The sequence below is a fragment of the Macrobrachium nipponense genome, chromosome 38 (assembly GCF_015104395.2).
Source record: "Macrobrachium nipponense isolate FS-2020 chromosome 38, ASM1510439v2, whole genome shotgun sequence".
NCBI classification, from domain to species: domain Eukaryota; kingdom Metazoa; phylum Arthropoda; class Malacostraca; order Decapoda; family Palaemonidae; genus Macrobrachium; species Macrobrachium nipponense.
Window position 1 is genome coordinate 10,493,494 of NC_061098.1, and position 15,331 is coordinate 10,508,824.

The 15,331-nt window shown below is 38.6% G+C and overlaps 2 protein-coding genes across 2 annotated transcripts in view; one reads left to right on the plus strand and one right to left on the minus strand.

The window, feature by feature from the left end:
• LOC135209529 (zinc finger protein 609-like) overlaps positions 1 to 8,134 on the plus strand; it is a gene marked incomplete at its 5' end in the record, with an annotated part of 61,780 nt that extends 53,646 nt beyond the window's left edge. The window contains 2 exon segments of the mRNA XM_064242181.1: positions 222 to 2,875; positions 5,060 to 8,134. Of these exon segments, the coding sequence (XP_064098251.1) occupies positions 222 to 2,875; positions 5,060 to 5,124 (2,719 nt within the window).
• Positions 8,135 to 13,103: 4,969 nt separating this feature from the next.
• On the minus strand, positions 13,104 to 15,076 carry LOC135209874 (uncharacterized). The gene is made up of 2 exons (XM_064242632.1): positions 14,945 to 15,076; positions 13,104 to 13,595 (listed from the first exon to the last, which is right to left on the minus strand). Exons 1-2 carry the CDS (start codon positions 14,963 to 14,965, stop codon positions 13,263 to 13,265), a joined length of 354 nt encoding a protein of 117 aa, XP_064098702.1. The 5' UTR covers positions 14,966 to 15,076; the 3' UTR covers positions 13,104 to 13,262.
• Between the last annotated feature and the right edge of the window lie 255 nt (positions 15,077 to 15,331).

A 15,331-nucleotide genomic window follows, 5' to 3' on the forward strand; every position in this document is an offset into this window, starting at 1 on the left:
AATGGAAAAAGGTTTCAAGGTAAATTTGTGGTATATTGTATGATTAAAGAGATGAGGCAGTGGAAAGGTGTGTTTTGTAGCTCTCCTAAAGATCTTGCTCTACCTGTATCTGTAGGTGATTTCTTTTCCTCTGACTGAGCATAAAGAAAGGTATTTGTGGTGTGTGGGGCGAGTGGCTACTGTGTCAACTGACCCGCCTCTCTCCCCTCTCTTCCTGGCAGGTTCTGTGACTCGCCCACCAGTGACATAGAGTCTCGCACGCCCAAGGGTCGGGGCAAGAGGGGTCGTGCCTCCGTCGGCACACCGACTGCCACCACCACTACAACTACCACCACGACTACCACCACCACAACTATAGACAGTGTTGCCGAGACACGCAGTGGTAAATTACGGAATGCCAACGTTCCTAAAGGACGGAGAGGGAATGTCACTCCTGTGCTGAACCCTCCTCCTAGTCCAGTTAAATCTGAACCAGGAGGAACAAAGCGCAAGGGTAGGGAGCCCGAGACAACCGACACTAAAAATTGCAAGAGGTCGCGCGGATCATCACGAGGAACACCAACCAATGGTACCACCAGTCCTGGGCCAGAACAGCCTTCATCTCCTCAGCTGATAGAGTGCCCCGAGCCTAACTGTAACAAGAAGTACAAACATATCAACGGGTTAAAGTATCATCAGAGCCATGCTCACAATAGTGTTACTAATGACGACGAAACAACCAGCACTGAAGGTAGAGCGGAAAGCGAAGTGGAGGAAAGCAGACCGCCTTCACCCTCCCCAGTCGCTGAGGCTCCAGTTGACAAGACAGATCAGGATATTGTCAAACCTTCTGTCTTGAGATATACAGGTCCTCCTAAAACACCCAGTCCTGGACCTACAGAAGAATTAGATAAAGGACCAACTCCCTCTCCTCTTCCTCCTCCTACTTCTTCTTCCTCCTCTAATTCCTCTTCCTCATCAACCCCTTCTTCCTCCACTTCTTCCTCATCCTCTTCTCAACCAAGTGTTATTCAGACCCTCGTTCCACAGCCCCAACCCCAGCCGCAGCCGCAACCTCAGCCAAGTCAACCCTCTGTTTATATGTACACAGGATCAGGTGGAGTAGTGAGTCCACAGCATCCTCAAGTAGGATCTCCAGCTCTAGGTGTGTCTCCAGTCCCTGGCAGTATCCCGCAAGTGAGGCCTGGACAGATGAGACCAGAAAATCGACCCGAGATGATGATGCGTGTAAATCCCGTAGGTCCTCGGCCACCAGTTGGGCAAACTCCACCTGGGGCTCCAGGGACTCCAACTATGCCATTGCCCCCTCAGGGCACTCCCTTATCCAGCCTACCGGGCAATTCCCCTGGCTTGATCAAAGTCAAACAGAATATTGTGGAACCTGAGAAGGGGAAGCCCAAGGAACTAGTTAATGGTTTGGTGAGTAAAGACAGTAGAGAGGAAGAATCCTCTAGAAGAGAAGATGCTCGTAGTCCAGCATACTCTGATATATCAGATAATGAACCGGCATCTGTTCTAGATGGTGAGAACGATAATAAAGATTTACCAGACGATAAAAAACCAGAATTACCTTTGGGTGCACAGCCGTACCCTCCGTATGGACTGGCGTATTATGGGCATTACCCGCAGCCCACTCCCTTATTTATGCCTCCATTACAGCCCCCTCCTCCATCTACAACTCCTGGTAAAGAAGGTGAAAGTAAAGACTCTAAAGATAAATGTGATAAGGATAAAAATATACCTATACCTGGTGGTAGTGAATATTTAAGTAAAATTCCACCTCAATATATATATGCCCCCCCTCCTTACTTATATAATCCCGCCTATCCTGACCCTTATTTACGAGAAGCACCAATATACAAAGAAGCAGAGAGTAAAGAACTACCTCCTGGGTTAAGAGAAGGAGACAAAGGGCCTACAGACTTATCTAGATCGGCACCAGGTATTATGAGTGGTGTTGCACTCTCTCCTGCGTTACCCAAAGAAAAAATAAGTATAGTTAAAGATAAACAGTCAGAAAATCATGCAATAATCAAAGAAGCCATTGAGCTGAAGGGTCAGTTACCGGGAGATAAGAGGCCGTACGAACCCAGCATTGCTTATCGCTATGCGTTTGATCAACGGCCTCCTCCGCAGACACTGCCACCTCAAGAAAAGCCCAGTGAAAAGCCAGCTGGGTTACCAAAGCCATCACCTCCCATTTCTATTTCTAGTCCGAGAGTTGAGTCTACTCCACCTGCAGGCCCAGCAAACAAAGATGATAGAGGGGAGAAGAAGCCTGAGACCAAGAGTGAAGGGGTGAAGCCTACCATGGAAACTACTGGCCCACCACCGCCACCAACGTCGTCTGCGTATTACCCTCAGTTTCCTTATGGGGCACTAGCCTACGATCCCTATCGACCCCCAATGGTCCCTCCAATGTCTATGACGACTGGTTTTCCCCATTATCTCGCTGCCCCAGGAATTGTACCAAGATTTTCTCTTGGTCCAGCTGTAAATAATGCACCCGAGGACCTTTCCCGTGGAGGGTCTAGCGGTACCATGATTCACCCGTCACACCTTTACACCAATCATAAAATAGTTGAACTTCAGGAACGAGCATTGAAATCACCATTGTCGCCTGCTGGCTTGGGAATGACGTCTCCAGTTCAGTCAACTCCCCAGAAGGTTGGATCTCCTTTGACAAACAAAGAAGGTTTGACCTCAGTGGCCACAACAAGCTCCTCCTCCTCTTCCTTGGCCCATGGAGGGGTTATGGCCGTGGGAGGAGGGGTAGAGGGGCGGTCTCCCCCCACAGCTCGGCCCCCCACACACCCACACCACCTGCATGATAGCTACTCTCACTACCCGCTCCTCCCTCCGTATCATTATGCAGGTAAGAATTCGTATAGCTTTGCACTTCTCATGCTTGTTTTGGTGTTGGTAGCGTGACAGACAGTTTTAGAACAATTTTGAAGAACTCCTTTAACATATTAAACTCAGTCCCGGTGTTGATAGCGTGACAGACAGTTTTAGAACAATTTTGAAGAACTCCTTTAACAATTAAACTCGGTCCCATAATTTTGTCGTTTCAATTTTGGAGAATCGTTATCAGTATCCCTTCTTAGTTCTTAGTTCTGTATCAGTCAACTAAATGCAAGGCTGAGCGTTTGGTACATCTCTGAAGACTTTCTGGTTTCAAGTTTAGATTTACAATGAATTCTGAGATTTTATCTAGCTGTTCTGTATTGAGAATGCTGTATATTTATATTCATATATTTTGCATGCTGATGACTTCTCTATTTGATGGGCAGTAATAAACGGTTCTTTGGGTTTCTTTGGAGTCTCTGGCCTCAGCTCCTTTGCTGTCTTACTTTTTGTTCATTTCCTGTAGTTTCTTCTCACCTAGAAATCCAATTACGTTACTTTCCAATCTTCACTCATTTAAAAAAAACTCTTTTAGGACAGTTCAGTGAATCAAAAACTAATTCCTTATTGGTAAGCAAACTCCACCATTGTCAGAAATAATTGCTTGAATGGGGTTAGTTCCTTTTGATGTAGTGTGTTTCTTTTGTCCTTGTTAAGTTTTATGTCATTCTTTATTAAAATGTTTAGATTAGTGCTTATACCCAAAAAGTGATCTCATGAGTCATAAAACTGATAATAGACTTACAAAACTCAGGAACGAGTACTACATGTACCAAGAAATCCAATGTGGCTGCTTTTTGCTAGTTTTCTTAACCCTTTTAACACTCGTATGCCTACAAATGTTTCCTGACCTTTTTGACAGACTTATAAGCATGGCAAGAATTTGTTTTACGTAGTTTACAATCACATGATTTTGAAGAATCTAAGGGCTTCAACAGCTGGAGGTGACAGTTTAGGTAGTTGAGGGTAGTGTACCATTCACAGGTCCCTATACAGCATATTTATCCTATACAGCACATTTTTTTAAGTGATCAGTACTTGCATTGAACATGCATCAATACAGTATACTTAGTCTGTTTGATGTTAAATGACCAATTATTAGGCGTGATGAAAATTATTGTTACATTTGTGGGTGAATGGGAATCTCTTCATTATTAATAAAGTTCATTTTTGCCAATTTGATCATTTGATTTAATTCTTTGCCTGTCAAGTTATGTAAAACATTCATAAGGAAAAGCTGTTCAGTATTAACTATAATCTTCCAAGAATATACTGTAGATTTGTCAGGCCTCTTTTGTGTTTGTTTAGTCAGTGGCTTTAATTACTTCTATTGGCAGGATTTCATCTCATGAAGTGTATTTAAGTTTAGTGCATTTTAACTTTAGCTAATGTAAAGGGAACATTGTTCATTCAAAAAGATAATTAACCATAGTGTGGCGTCGGTGCTTTTTTATATAAAGAAATAAAAGCATTTTAAATTCCCTCTGCTGTTATTATTATTTTGCCTTGACTTTGCATCAAATTAAGTTCACAGGTCAAGTATGTCTGATTGCTTCTAGAAACAGTAGCTCCTCACCTTATCAGAAGTTTTTACTTATCTACTGCATTAATGTTTTGGCTTTTTACCTGGCTAGCTTTTAGAAGTACTATAGTGTATTGATGGTCAAGTTTCTTGGAATTTTAATGGTAATGTAAAGTACAAATTGGCTTCGACAACAAACTATAGACTGTTGGCTGTAGGGATATCTTAAATGAAGTGAAAGTTTGTTATAAGGGTCTTTGTTAGTAGATTTTTCATTTATTAGGTCAGACCCTGAAATGTCTGATAAACTGAGAGGTTACTGTATTTTTAAGCATACCACATAACATTTGGAAGTTGCTTATTGATGTTTTTTCTTTTATATCTTTTGTTTACTTTTCTATTCTGGTTTAGTATGTTATGTTTGCCTTCATTTATTGGACTGGAAGGTTGATGTGGTGAGCCTTGAAATATTTATTTTTTTTGTAAATTATAGAGAACTATTCCTCTCTACTTTAAAGTAAGATACTCTTGTTAAAACATAATCTTATTTGTATGTTTGCTAGAAATAAAATTTACCTGGCAGACAGAGCCATCGTTTGGATTTTACTGACTCACGTTAGTCTTTTGCAGCTCTGCAGGCGGGACAGACGCCAGTACCAGCGGCAGCACCCTCAGGTCTACCTCCAGCCAAGTGAGGTTGAATAACCTTAGTCGCAGATGACCCAATGGGTGGATTTGTCAAGAGCCGAGACAAAGAAGAAATCGTGCCAGCCCCGTGTTAAAAGATGAAGGGGCTTAGACGTGGCATATTTCATGTTTGATTCTCGTCGCATTTGTTAAGATTATGAAGACGGACACTGTTAATGTCAGTGAAGTGGAGAATACCTCTTGAAACAAGAGATTTCTCCCAAGTGACTTATATATGTATATGGATTTCCAGAAGGCATTCCATTCCTTTGGAACACAAAACGAGTCAGAAGGCCTCCTAAATGGTCTGATGTGGTGGTTGACCGAACTTTTAAAAGTTAACAGGATGGTTGCGGGATAGTACAAAAGCACACAGTGATGAAGTTCGTGAAAGCGGGTGTAGATTATCAGTGACAGGAAGAGACCTAGTGAACCTAATTAGTGATAATTGCAGACATGGAAGTAAGCACCAGCAAAGTCTTTTATGCATCGCCAAAAGAAAACTAATCAGAATCTATGTGACAAAATTCTAATTGGTGTTATAGAATCGGAAAATAATCGGATGAAATTTGGATATTATTTCTGTCGTGATTGGCAGGTATTTTATGGAGTCGGTAACTGTGGGTAGAAGGAAGGTCACTTGTGGCGTCGGTGACAGAAAGACTTGATGTAGTGAGAAAAATAAACAAGTGACTGCTGGAGCAGATTCTCTTATTACTGAATCTGGTTTTACCTCAGAGTCATTCTAGGGGGTGTGGTTTTGCCTCATGTGATAATTAATCTAATAGGCCTATGGACTGATGAAAATAATAGGCAACATTCGGACTGGCATTATGCTTGTGATTTAATAGAACTGTGTTAATTACCTTATTTTTATAGATAATTGGTGACAAATTGGTGTCTTTCATTACGGAAGCTGTATTGGGTATCGTGTAGGTGAGTTTGATATGCAGAGTTTCGAGAAAAAACAAAAAAGCAGTACCTCCCATAAGTGTTCACACCATTAGCCTTTGTGCAAGAAATTAGTATTGTGTTAAGCTCAGGTATGTCATAGGGAACATTATGAAGCAAGCTTAGGCTAGGTGTAGTACAAGTGACACAGCTCAGCTGTAGTAGGGTGACACTGCATTGACTTTTTTCATAGTTATTTCTCTGTGGATGGACAACTAATTGAAGTGGTTTGTAGTTTTGTTTAAATCTCTTTAGGTTTGGTGTGTTGCCTTCATTTGAGAGAATGACTGGGAATGCTATTACGGATGAGGCTATTATTTATATGGGAATGAAATAGCAGCTATTTTTTCACTTTCTTCCAGGCAAAATTTTGAGCGTTTAGACCTTTTCTTTCATTTTGGTTGTCCTTCAGCTGTGATCACTTCTAACCCAAAACATACGCTGGTCCAAGGCAGAGTAGTTGTCTGTAAGAACATTGGGTTTGAGGCTATGGTCTGTAGTGTGCACTGTAGGGATATTGAGCAGTGGTTTTTTGGAATCTGAGCTTGAGAAGTTACTAGTGAGGTTATGGAATATCGATTAGAAAATTTAGTGAGTATCTGGTGGTGATTTTGGTACCATTGACTTGAGACAAATTTCTGTTGTACATCAGGAATCACTAGTACCTCTGTAAGTCATTATTTGAGATTCCTCCGTCACATGAAGACTAGCTGGTGTGTGTGTGCGTGCATGTGTATACACTGTGTTCACCGTCATCAATCATCATGATCATCTGTACATGTGTTCATACTGTGATCACCATTCTGTGGAACCCATTTCGTACTCTTTTTCTGGCCAATCTGTGATAGGGTCAGCAAACTCAGGGGCCGACACGTTGATAGTTACTTGTACGAATTTTACAACCCACCAATAGGCAGTGTCGTTTCTTGTAAGGTTATGAAAAAGAAATTATAAAGCGTTATTAACTGCACTCAGTCCCTATTTTGTTTTTCTCCTGTGAGCAGAGTTGGTACTTGAATGAAGTAGAAATTTCATCAGCATTCATTCCCATTTGGTCACCATTCCATTACCTGATTATTGTACTGTAGTACTTCTTTGCAGAACATGTCTTTGTTGAACTTAATCTGTAAAAACTCTTTAGTCTCTTTTCACTTAACTTTGAGTGGTTAGAAATTTGATTCTTGGCCTCTGATTTTATCATAAAATGTCATTTATTTAATAATGGCAAATCATTCAATAGACTTAATTTAAATTAGAGCGGTTTATTGTTGTTATTGATGACGTTCAATACTGTATCCATTTTATTTCCAAGTGTAATCTTATAAAGTAACAAAGGCAGTTTTGCAGCGATAGTTGTCAGATGTGGAGGATTATTTTTATATTGAGGGTAGGCTGTAGGGTAGTAAGCCAGTGCCATGGCAAAGTTAGGTCTTCATTCATTCTTGTTACCAAATGCTGTGCTGCAGTGAAATTGTGAAAGATATCATAATTGATCATTTACATTTGGCTCGCATCATTAGAAATACGGTGGAAAATTTTTAGCATTTGTATAATGTATTTGGGAAATGACGTCAGAATCGTACTGAAAGGGTACATTGCATATTGTCTGGTTACATAGTAGTGGGTTTTGGGGATATTTATGTCTTGGCCGAATCATCTGTTAGGGCTGAAGGTGGTTATTTATGATGATGTCACCTGTGATTGCTCATATGTTGTTCTGAATGGATATGTTAACCCGTGATTGGTCAGTGTGACCCCCTCCCTTATTATTATTATTATTGTAGAGGTAGCTGTGATCGTGCGAGTAAATTCTTTAATATTTATACGTACTGCAATTTCAGTGACGGCCTTTAGTAATCCCCTGCTCTCCTCTCGATCCCTCTTCCCCCTTTTCCCTTTCCCCTGAAGAAGAGATGAAATTTTTGGAAATGTTATCAGTTGGTCAGTGCGTGATAGAACATCATTTTGCTGTACAAATGTTAAAAGGAACACAGGGCACGGGTATGCCTGATGCTCCAGTGTACATTATGATTTGGCTTCTTACGGAATAAAATACTTTTATTGTAAGCAGATGTTTTATTTTAGTACCTGATATTATATAAAAAAAAATTACTATTAAGCTTCAACACGGTAGAGTATTTTCATCAACTATGTTATTGATATAATGTCTACAAGAAGTGCATTTAGTGGATTTCTTTATGAATTGGTGTTGTTGAGAGTTGTAATTTGTATTATACTGTATATTTATGTACTGCATTGATTTTGTTTATTTTAACTCTACCTGTGATTAATTGTAATTTTTAAAATGATAATTTTACAAGCTTGTTAGAAGAAAAACAGCTCTTTCATTATGTTGAGGGGTAAATTATAACCAGCTGTATGTTGTTTACATCATAGTAAATCCATTTGCTCACAAAAGGTATTGCAAATGTTTCTTCTAGTTAGGCTCACATGAGCAAATGAAAAGTACCGTAGTAATAAATTGAAATAAATTCAAGTTATGTGCACTATTGATATCAAATTGAAATTGTTATTCTACAAGAAATGAGTAAGGATGTGAGAATGTGTACTCATGATAGTTCATATTTCTGTGACAACGATTAGATCATTGAAAAGAACAAGGTCATGAAGTTTGGGTAAGAATTATTGGCATGAAATATGGGAAATAAATCTGGCAAGGGTATCGGCAATTATATTTGGTATTGACTGCAAAAGTGAAACTAACACAAAAAATGTAGCTGAAAAAACTGCCTTGAAATTATCTATTCTGTAATTGAAAATGCCTTGGTCTGAAGCAGGTCTAAATGTGACTGTTTACTTTGTGAATGTGATAGTATTTAGATTTGTCTGATTGTATTTAAATGGAATACAAAAATCTTATGTTAATATTTCAAAGACTTGGCCTTTTACATTATTTTCTATGTTCATTGTAGATATTTCTATACTGCTTACAGATCTTTTTCGCAAACTAATATAAAAAAAAAATAAAGTTATTTTTTATAAAGTGGAATTGGTAATCAGTGTAGAGATTCTAAATTATGGTTTTATTCGTAGTACTATCTGAGAGTGGCAAGTTGCTTTACAGATAATTGGTTTTGGACAACACGTGTCTTATGAATTAGCTACTGAGTTGTTATAATTTAATTATTACTATTCTCAACTTTTCTCTAGGAATTTTTTGGTATATGTAGACTTGCACGGTTGTGGTTCTGTAGTGTGTAGGTGGTTTTGATGCAACGTATGGTTGTAGAAATTAAATTTTTTGTGTAATACAACTTTTGGTTGAAGTCGTGTAAAAAAGAATTATGACGTTGCACAGTCTATTTATACTCTGTTGCTTTGTGGCAAGATAATCATTATGCAATTATTCTTATGTAGATAAGTTAGCTTAGTAAGGATCTTTGTCCCTTACTGAAAATATTTCTTAAATTTTATGTATACTTACTAGTTAGTTTTCATAATGACCACTTTTGTTTTGAAAGTATTCCAGGAGAAGCTGAACAAAAGACAGAATCATTTAAATTGATAAATGTCAGTAAGTTTGATTTTATGCATGAGAAGTATATTATATGTAAAGGAAGCTGTTTAGATTTGTAGGTCTTAATACAGTAACAGGAACTCTTAAGTGAAAACTTGCAGGTATATTAACAGTTTTAAGAATTGCATTCATCAAGCTTCAATACAGGAGTTATTTTTTATCACAAAATGGAATGAAGCAACAAAGTAGCCACCACCACTTAAAGCATTCCTAAGTCTAGGATAAATGTAAGGAATTCCGTTGTTGAATGTTAAATGGTGAGCCAAACCCCCCCGTAATCAGTTCGATAATTAGACTTACGGTAATGCTCGCTAATCCCAATGCATAAAATATAATCGAACTTTGTTGTTTTGAACTAGCAATGTCATATTTGACAGACAGGAAATAAGATTTCGTGAGGAATTTTGAGACTAAAGCGATCACCAGTGGAAACCAATATGATGCTCCTGTGAGTGTTTAATACTTTCCCGACAAGAGAAGGTTATAAAGTGATAACGAATCAACTTGACAACAGATTAACTGATCGTCGAGAGATAAACCACAAAAGGAAATAGAAAATAAAACAGGTATTCTGTCGGATAATGCTCATTTCTCACTTTTTTGGTCCTTGCCTGAATTTTCTGTAAACTAAACACCTCTCACTCTCTACTGGGCTCCTGTTAGTGACTTGTTAGTGAAAAACGCGTAATTTATGGTAAGAACCTAGAATTTGTGTGTGTCTTTTTAGCTTTGGTGTCCAGCATTCGCAAAAGTTTTGTCGTTTGTGAAACCTCGTTGTCTTAAAAGTAACGTTTTAAGGTTTTATTTGAAAAATTCGATTTGGTTTGATTTTTTTATTAGGCCTTAATGGCCCAAAATGGCGGAAAGTCTTCTGGTATAATAGTGGTGCTAGGCCTATCTTGGACCCCAGAGTTCTGGACCTGGTATGTGAAAGAAGCGTAAGTTTAATGGTTAACTTTGGTATATCGGTCTTAGCAACCATGCTTTTAAAAGATGTTTGTAATCATGTTCATAGGTACACATACACAAGGGCACTATACTACACTGCAAGTGGTCTAGGCAATGCTAAATTCCCCATTATTTCAACCCAATCCTATGTAAATTAGGTATTTATAGTTATTCACTTGATTTGTAGATGAGATTAGTGAAGGTAATCCACCAATTGAGGTATACATCTTTAGATACCAATAGGCACGAAGGCAAACTCCCACAGTTTATTTAGTGTAACTGGGAAAAAAATTCAAAATTATAAACTTTACTTTCGTGTATGGTGTGGTGATAAGTTTTAATGGGAATTTAAAATGCATGAGACCGTGCGAGCCATAGGTAGGCCTACTGGCTTAAGCTACATGTGCCAGGTGTTGGGTATTTTTTTGTAAACTTGGCATACTAAATAGCATAAATTAAAGCAGGTTTCACATGCCTGATCTGTTGTCGTAAAATTAAGTAAATAAATGAAAAAAAAAAAAATGTTACGAATAGAGTAGTTAGGGGTTCAGTAACCGTTAGTTCGCATACATGAAAAATATTTTGATACCGTGAACTTGGTAACGTGTAAAATTAAATGAAGTGGGTTTATCATATTTTATTTTTATTTATCATGAGGACCATATTGTGAACAGTGTAACCTACCCTAGAGAGGTCTTTAGCCTCTAGTGCCTTTGTCATTAGCCAGGTTTTAATTATAAATTTTTATCATACGCGTGCCATTGAGATTAGGGTTCCTCCCCTGGGGATTTGGTTGAGGTTGGGAAATGTTTGCAGACTTGGGTAAATTTTTTATTTTGTGAGTTTGAAGAACACTATCATTCCCTGTGTATTGTGGTAGGCATTTGCATAACAGAAAGGCAAACTATTTCATATTCAGGCGGTATAGCGGATTCTACTTCCTTTCTTGCGCTTTGTCGGAAGTTTTAAAAGTGAAGGTTACAAATGCCTAACGTACTCATTTTGTATGCTGATCCTGCTCAAGTTAGTGCAATGCTAAAATAGCCATACTGCAAAAGATGGAAAACTTACGATTGGATGATGTTGACTGGTATCCTGTGACTAATTAAGTTTTCCTGTTGAGAAAGGAGTTGGTTCTTATTTTAGAATGTTTGATATGTGCATGCACTTCATTTATGAACAGCACTAATTAATTGCTTAAGTGCGATGGCTGCCTCTTTAAGCGGAAATTGCTTCAAACATTTTTAGGTCTGGGTTATTAACTGTCCAGCTGCGGTAACCAGGATGGTATTAGTTCAACATAGTGTTTCCTCAGATAAAAAAAGTGAGACTTGCTCATGTCGACAAATGTCCATTCTAAAAGTTTCTTTGCAAAATCAATCGAAGGATGATAAACGCCAGGCCTATTGATATAATTTCTGCAGGCTAAGGAATCCGTAACTGAAATTCGCTGTCTCGGCTTCGTGAATCAAACACTTAGGCCTAGCCAATGGTGCGTGTTTAGTCTTCCTTTTTTCCAGTTTGGTATTTGTTCCACATTCTGGCAAACTTATTGCATGTTGTAATGTTAATGAGCTTTAAATACAGCAACAGACATAATTGAATTTTAACGGTAACTGCTGCTGCCGTATCTGTTGATTTTGGTAAGCTATAAACCAAAGTACTTTACTGTAAACATTGGTTCAGTTTAGTCTTACAACTTGGGAAGGAGATTATATTTTGAGTGTTTTAGTTTCGACGCAAGCACAAAAGGTGTTTGGCATACCCAGACAGTTTTAAAACATTGCAGTGATTAAAGTGTGTAGATCCTTTGTTTGCTCACCCCGCCCCCCACCCACTTCTGCAAGGACACGTTCTTGTCAAAATAATGTTTTGGCAATTACAGTAATGGGCGGGCTAGGTCACTCGTGGCTCAGATTTTTTTTTTTTTTTTTTTTTTTTTTTTTGCCGTTCTGTAATGCTCCATGTTTATGGAAATTACTCGATTTCAGTCTCCATACCCTGTAATTTAGTGAAGTCCTTACATGAGCTGAATAACGACTGTAGGTTGGTCTAGTCAGTGCCATATAAGATGGCCTGTGCATTTGCCCTGTCTCTTTTATCGATTATTGAGGAAAGCCCTAATATTTATCTTTCATTGCACTAAATATTAATACTGCCTCCTTTGGTAACATTTAAATGGGTTTGGATTGATATCTTCACGTGGTGCACTGTAGGCAAACTTTCTACTTCCTTACCAAGAACTGAAATCTAAACTTAACAAATTAAATGCAATTAACACACTCGAAGTGAAGTTTTGTTTTTCTGTAGTGATTGTTCTTTTACTCAAGAAATGTAGATATTTTCCCGTAGTGATTTTTTTTTTTAACTATAGTTGTGTAGCTGTCCTGTGTAATGAGTATTACAAAAACCTTATCGGCCTAGGTCTGCAAGACTGCTTATCCTGATAGCCTTAGGAATAGGCACTTACTTTAGGTAGCGGTCTTGTTAATTTTGATAACGCAAATGGTTTAATTAACGTTAAGTAAGGTATGTTAATAAGGTCTAAAATACTCCTTCAATAATTTATTGCATAAATAGTCAGAATTAATGGTTCACGGCCAACATTACAACACTGGGTAATAAGGTAGGACTTGTTTTGACGTCAGATGCAAATGGCCGTGCTTTGGTCACTGTACCCAATTGGATACGGCCGCTGTAACCGTATCATTACTTTCCGTAACCTCCAGGTCGCCTCCTGGTGGGCAGCGTTCCTGCCCCAGTGGAGGCGAAAGCCTGGAACTGCAATGATGGATGGTGGTCGCCGTTGAGACCCACATTTCCACTCTGGCTTGTTTCTATGGCGTCCGCCTCCTCGAGGGCGCCGTCTGGAATACTGCGCTTGCCGTAGCCGCTCGATCTCCTGCGGGAGACGACGGGCGGGGGCAGTGCTGCCTGTATGGGGAGGAATGGGTTCGCTGGTGGGGCCTTCTCCTCTTTCTTACCTTCCTCTTCTTTATGATCGGCTCTCCCAGCCATCAAGAGTGAGGTGAGAATTACCACCTGAAAAATGAGAATCTTTTAAATCGCGATTGCTAGGTAATGCCTGTTTGGGACGTTAAAATTCATCAATATTTTGTAACATCTTATGTAAATTAGATGTAATATTTTTCTAATAGATAAACAAAATCCATCTAAGTATTCGATAGGTGATTTGAATCGTACGTGAACTTAATAACAATTGTTACTTAAGCAGGAGTTTAAAGTCTCTTATATTGCTCGTTACGGAATTTATATTATACAAAGCAGTTTGATGTTTATAATGGTGAGTTCACTGGCACAGTAGACCGAGTTTCAAATTCAACTTCCACGTGCGTGTATTTTTGCAGCAGCCCCACACTTTGAGCATAACAGAACCACCGTGAAAGTAGTTAAAGCCACTTAAAACGAATGACCGTGTATTTTGACAAGTGTACAAAAGTTTAAATATAGCCGGTAAACCGGTGATAATGGGATTCAGGGGACGGTAGTTTTTACACGATCTTCAGATGCCTAATTTAGGATGTGAATTCGTACGAACTTAACTCGTTTAGACCCGCTATGTATAAAATATACCACTTTCACAGAGGCTCCTTTGGGTAATTGGCTTTGGGTTATGCACACTTCCCCAGTAAAATCGGTTGGGTAATCAAAGATGAACGAATTGTGTTGAAGACTGACATGAGTTTATTTTCATTGATCAAAGTTTTCGAAAAAATAAATTTGATATGTAAATATTGTAGAGTGAAATATAGTTGAACTATTTTCATACTAGGTATGACACAATAAGGCCAGCGATAATCTGGAGAGAGAGAGAGAGAAAGGCATCTCGTAGCCATAGACATTTTACACTTTAGGCATAACAGAACCACCGTGCAAGTAGTTAAAGCCACTTATAACTAAGGACCGAGTATTTTGACAAGTGTACAAAACTTTAAATATAGCCGTTAAACAAGTGATGCTGGGATTCAAGAACATACTGTAGTTTTTAACGATCTTTGATGCCTAATTTGGCATTTGAATTCTTACGAACTTAACTCATTTAGACCCGCTATATATAAAATATACCACTTTCACAGAGGCTCCTTTGGGTAATTGCCTTTGGGTTATGCACACTTCCCAGTGGACTACACAGACTTGAGTAAAATCGGCTAGGTAATCAAAGATGAACGAATTGTGCCGAAGACGACATGAATTCATTTTCATTGATCAAATTTTTTGAAAATAAATTTGATATATAAATATTGTAGAGTGAAATATAGTTTTAAGTATTTTCGTACTAGATATGACACAAATAAGGCCAGCGATAATCTAGAGAGAAAGAGAGAGAGAGAGAGAGAGAAAGGCATCTCGTAGCCATAGACATTACTCACAACAAAGATAGACCCCTTCATATTGGTCTAGAGATACGGTCCAGTTGACGCAGAAGACAGAACTAAGTGTTCATTACCTCAGACCACGGTTTTATACCCTGGGCATTTTTGTACCCCACCCCTCCTACTTCCTCTTCCTCTTTTTTTTCCGGATCTTCCTCTCGTGCCTTGTATCAAGGTAAGAAGAAAGCTAGCTTTGTGTTGCTTTTAACTGCGTGAATCGTGTTTATACTGGATTCTCAAAGAAACTGTTTAGTATGCAAAACAGTTACATAAACAGTGTACGATGCATGAAGTAATTTACCAATTTATAAACACGCAAATCGATCAGTATTTTCTTTTAGTTTAACCGCCTTCAGGAATCATTTAGTTTTTTAGCCAGAATAT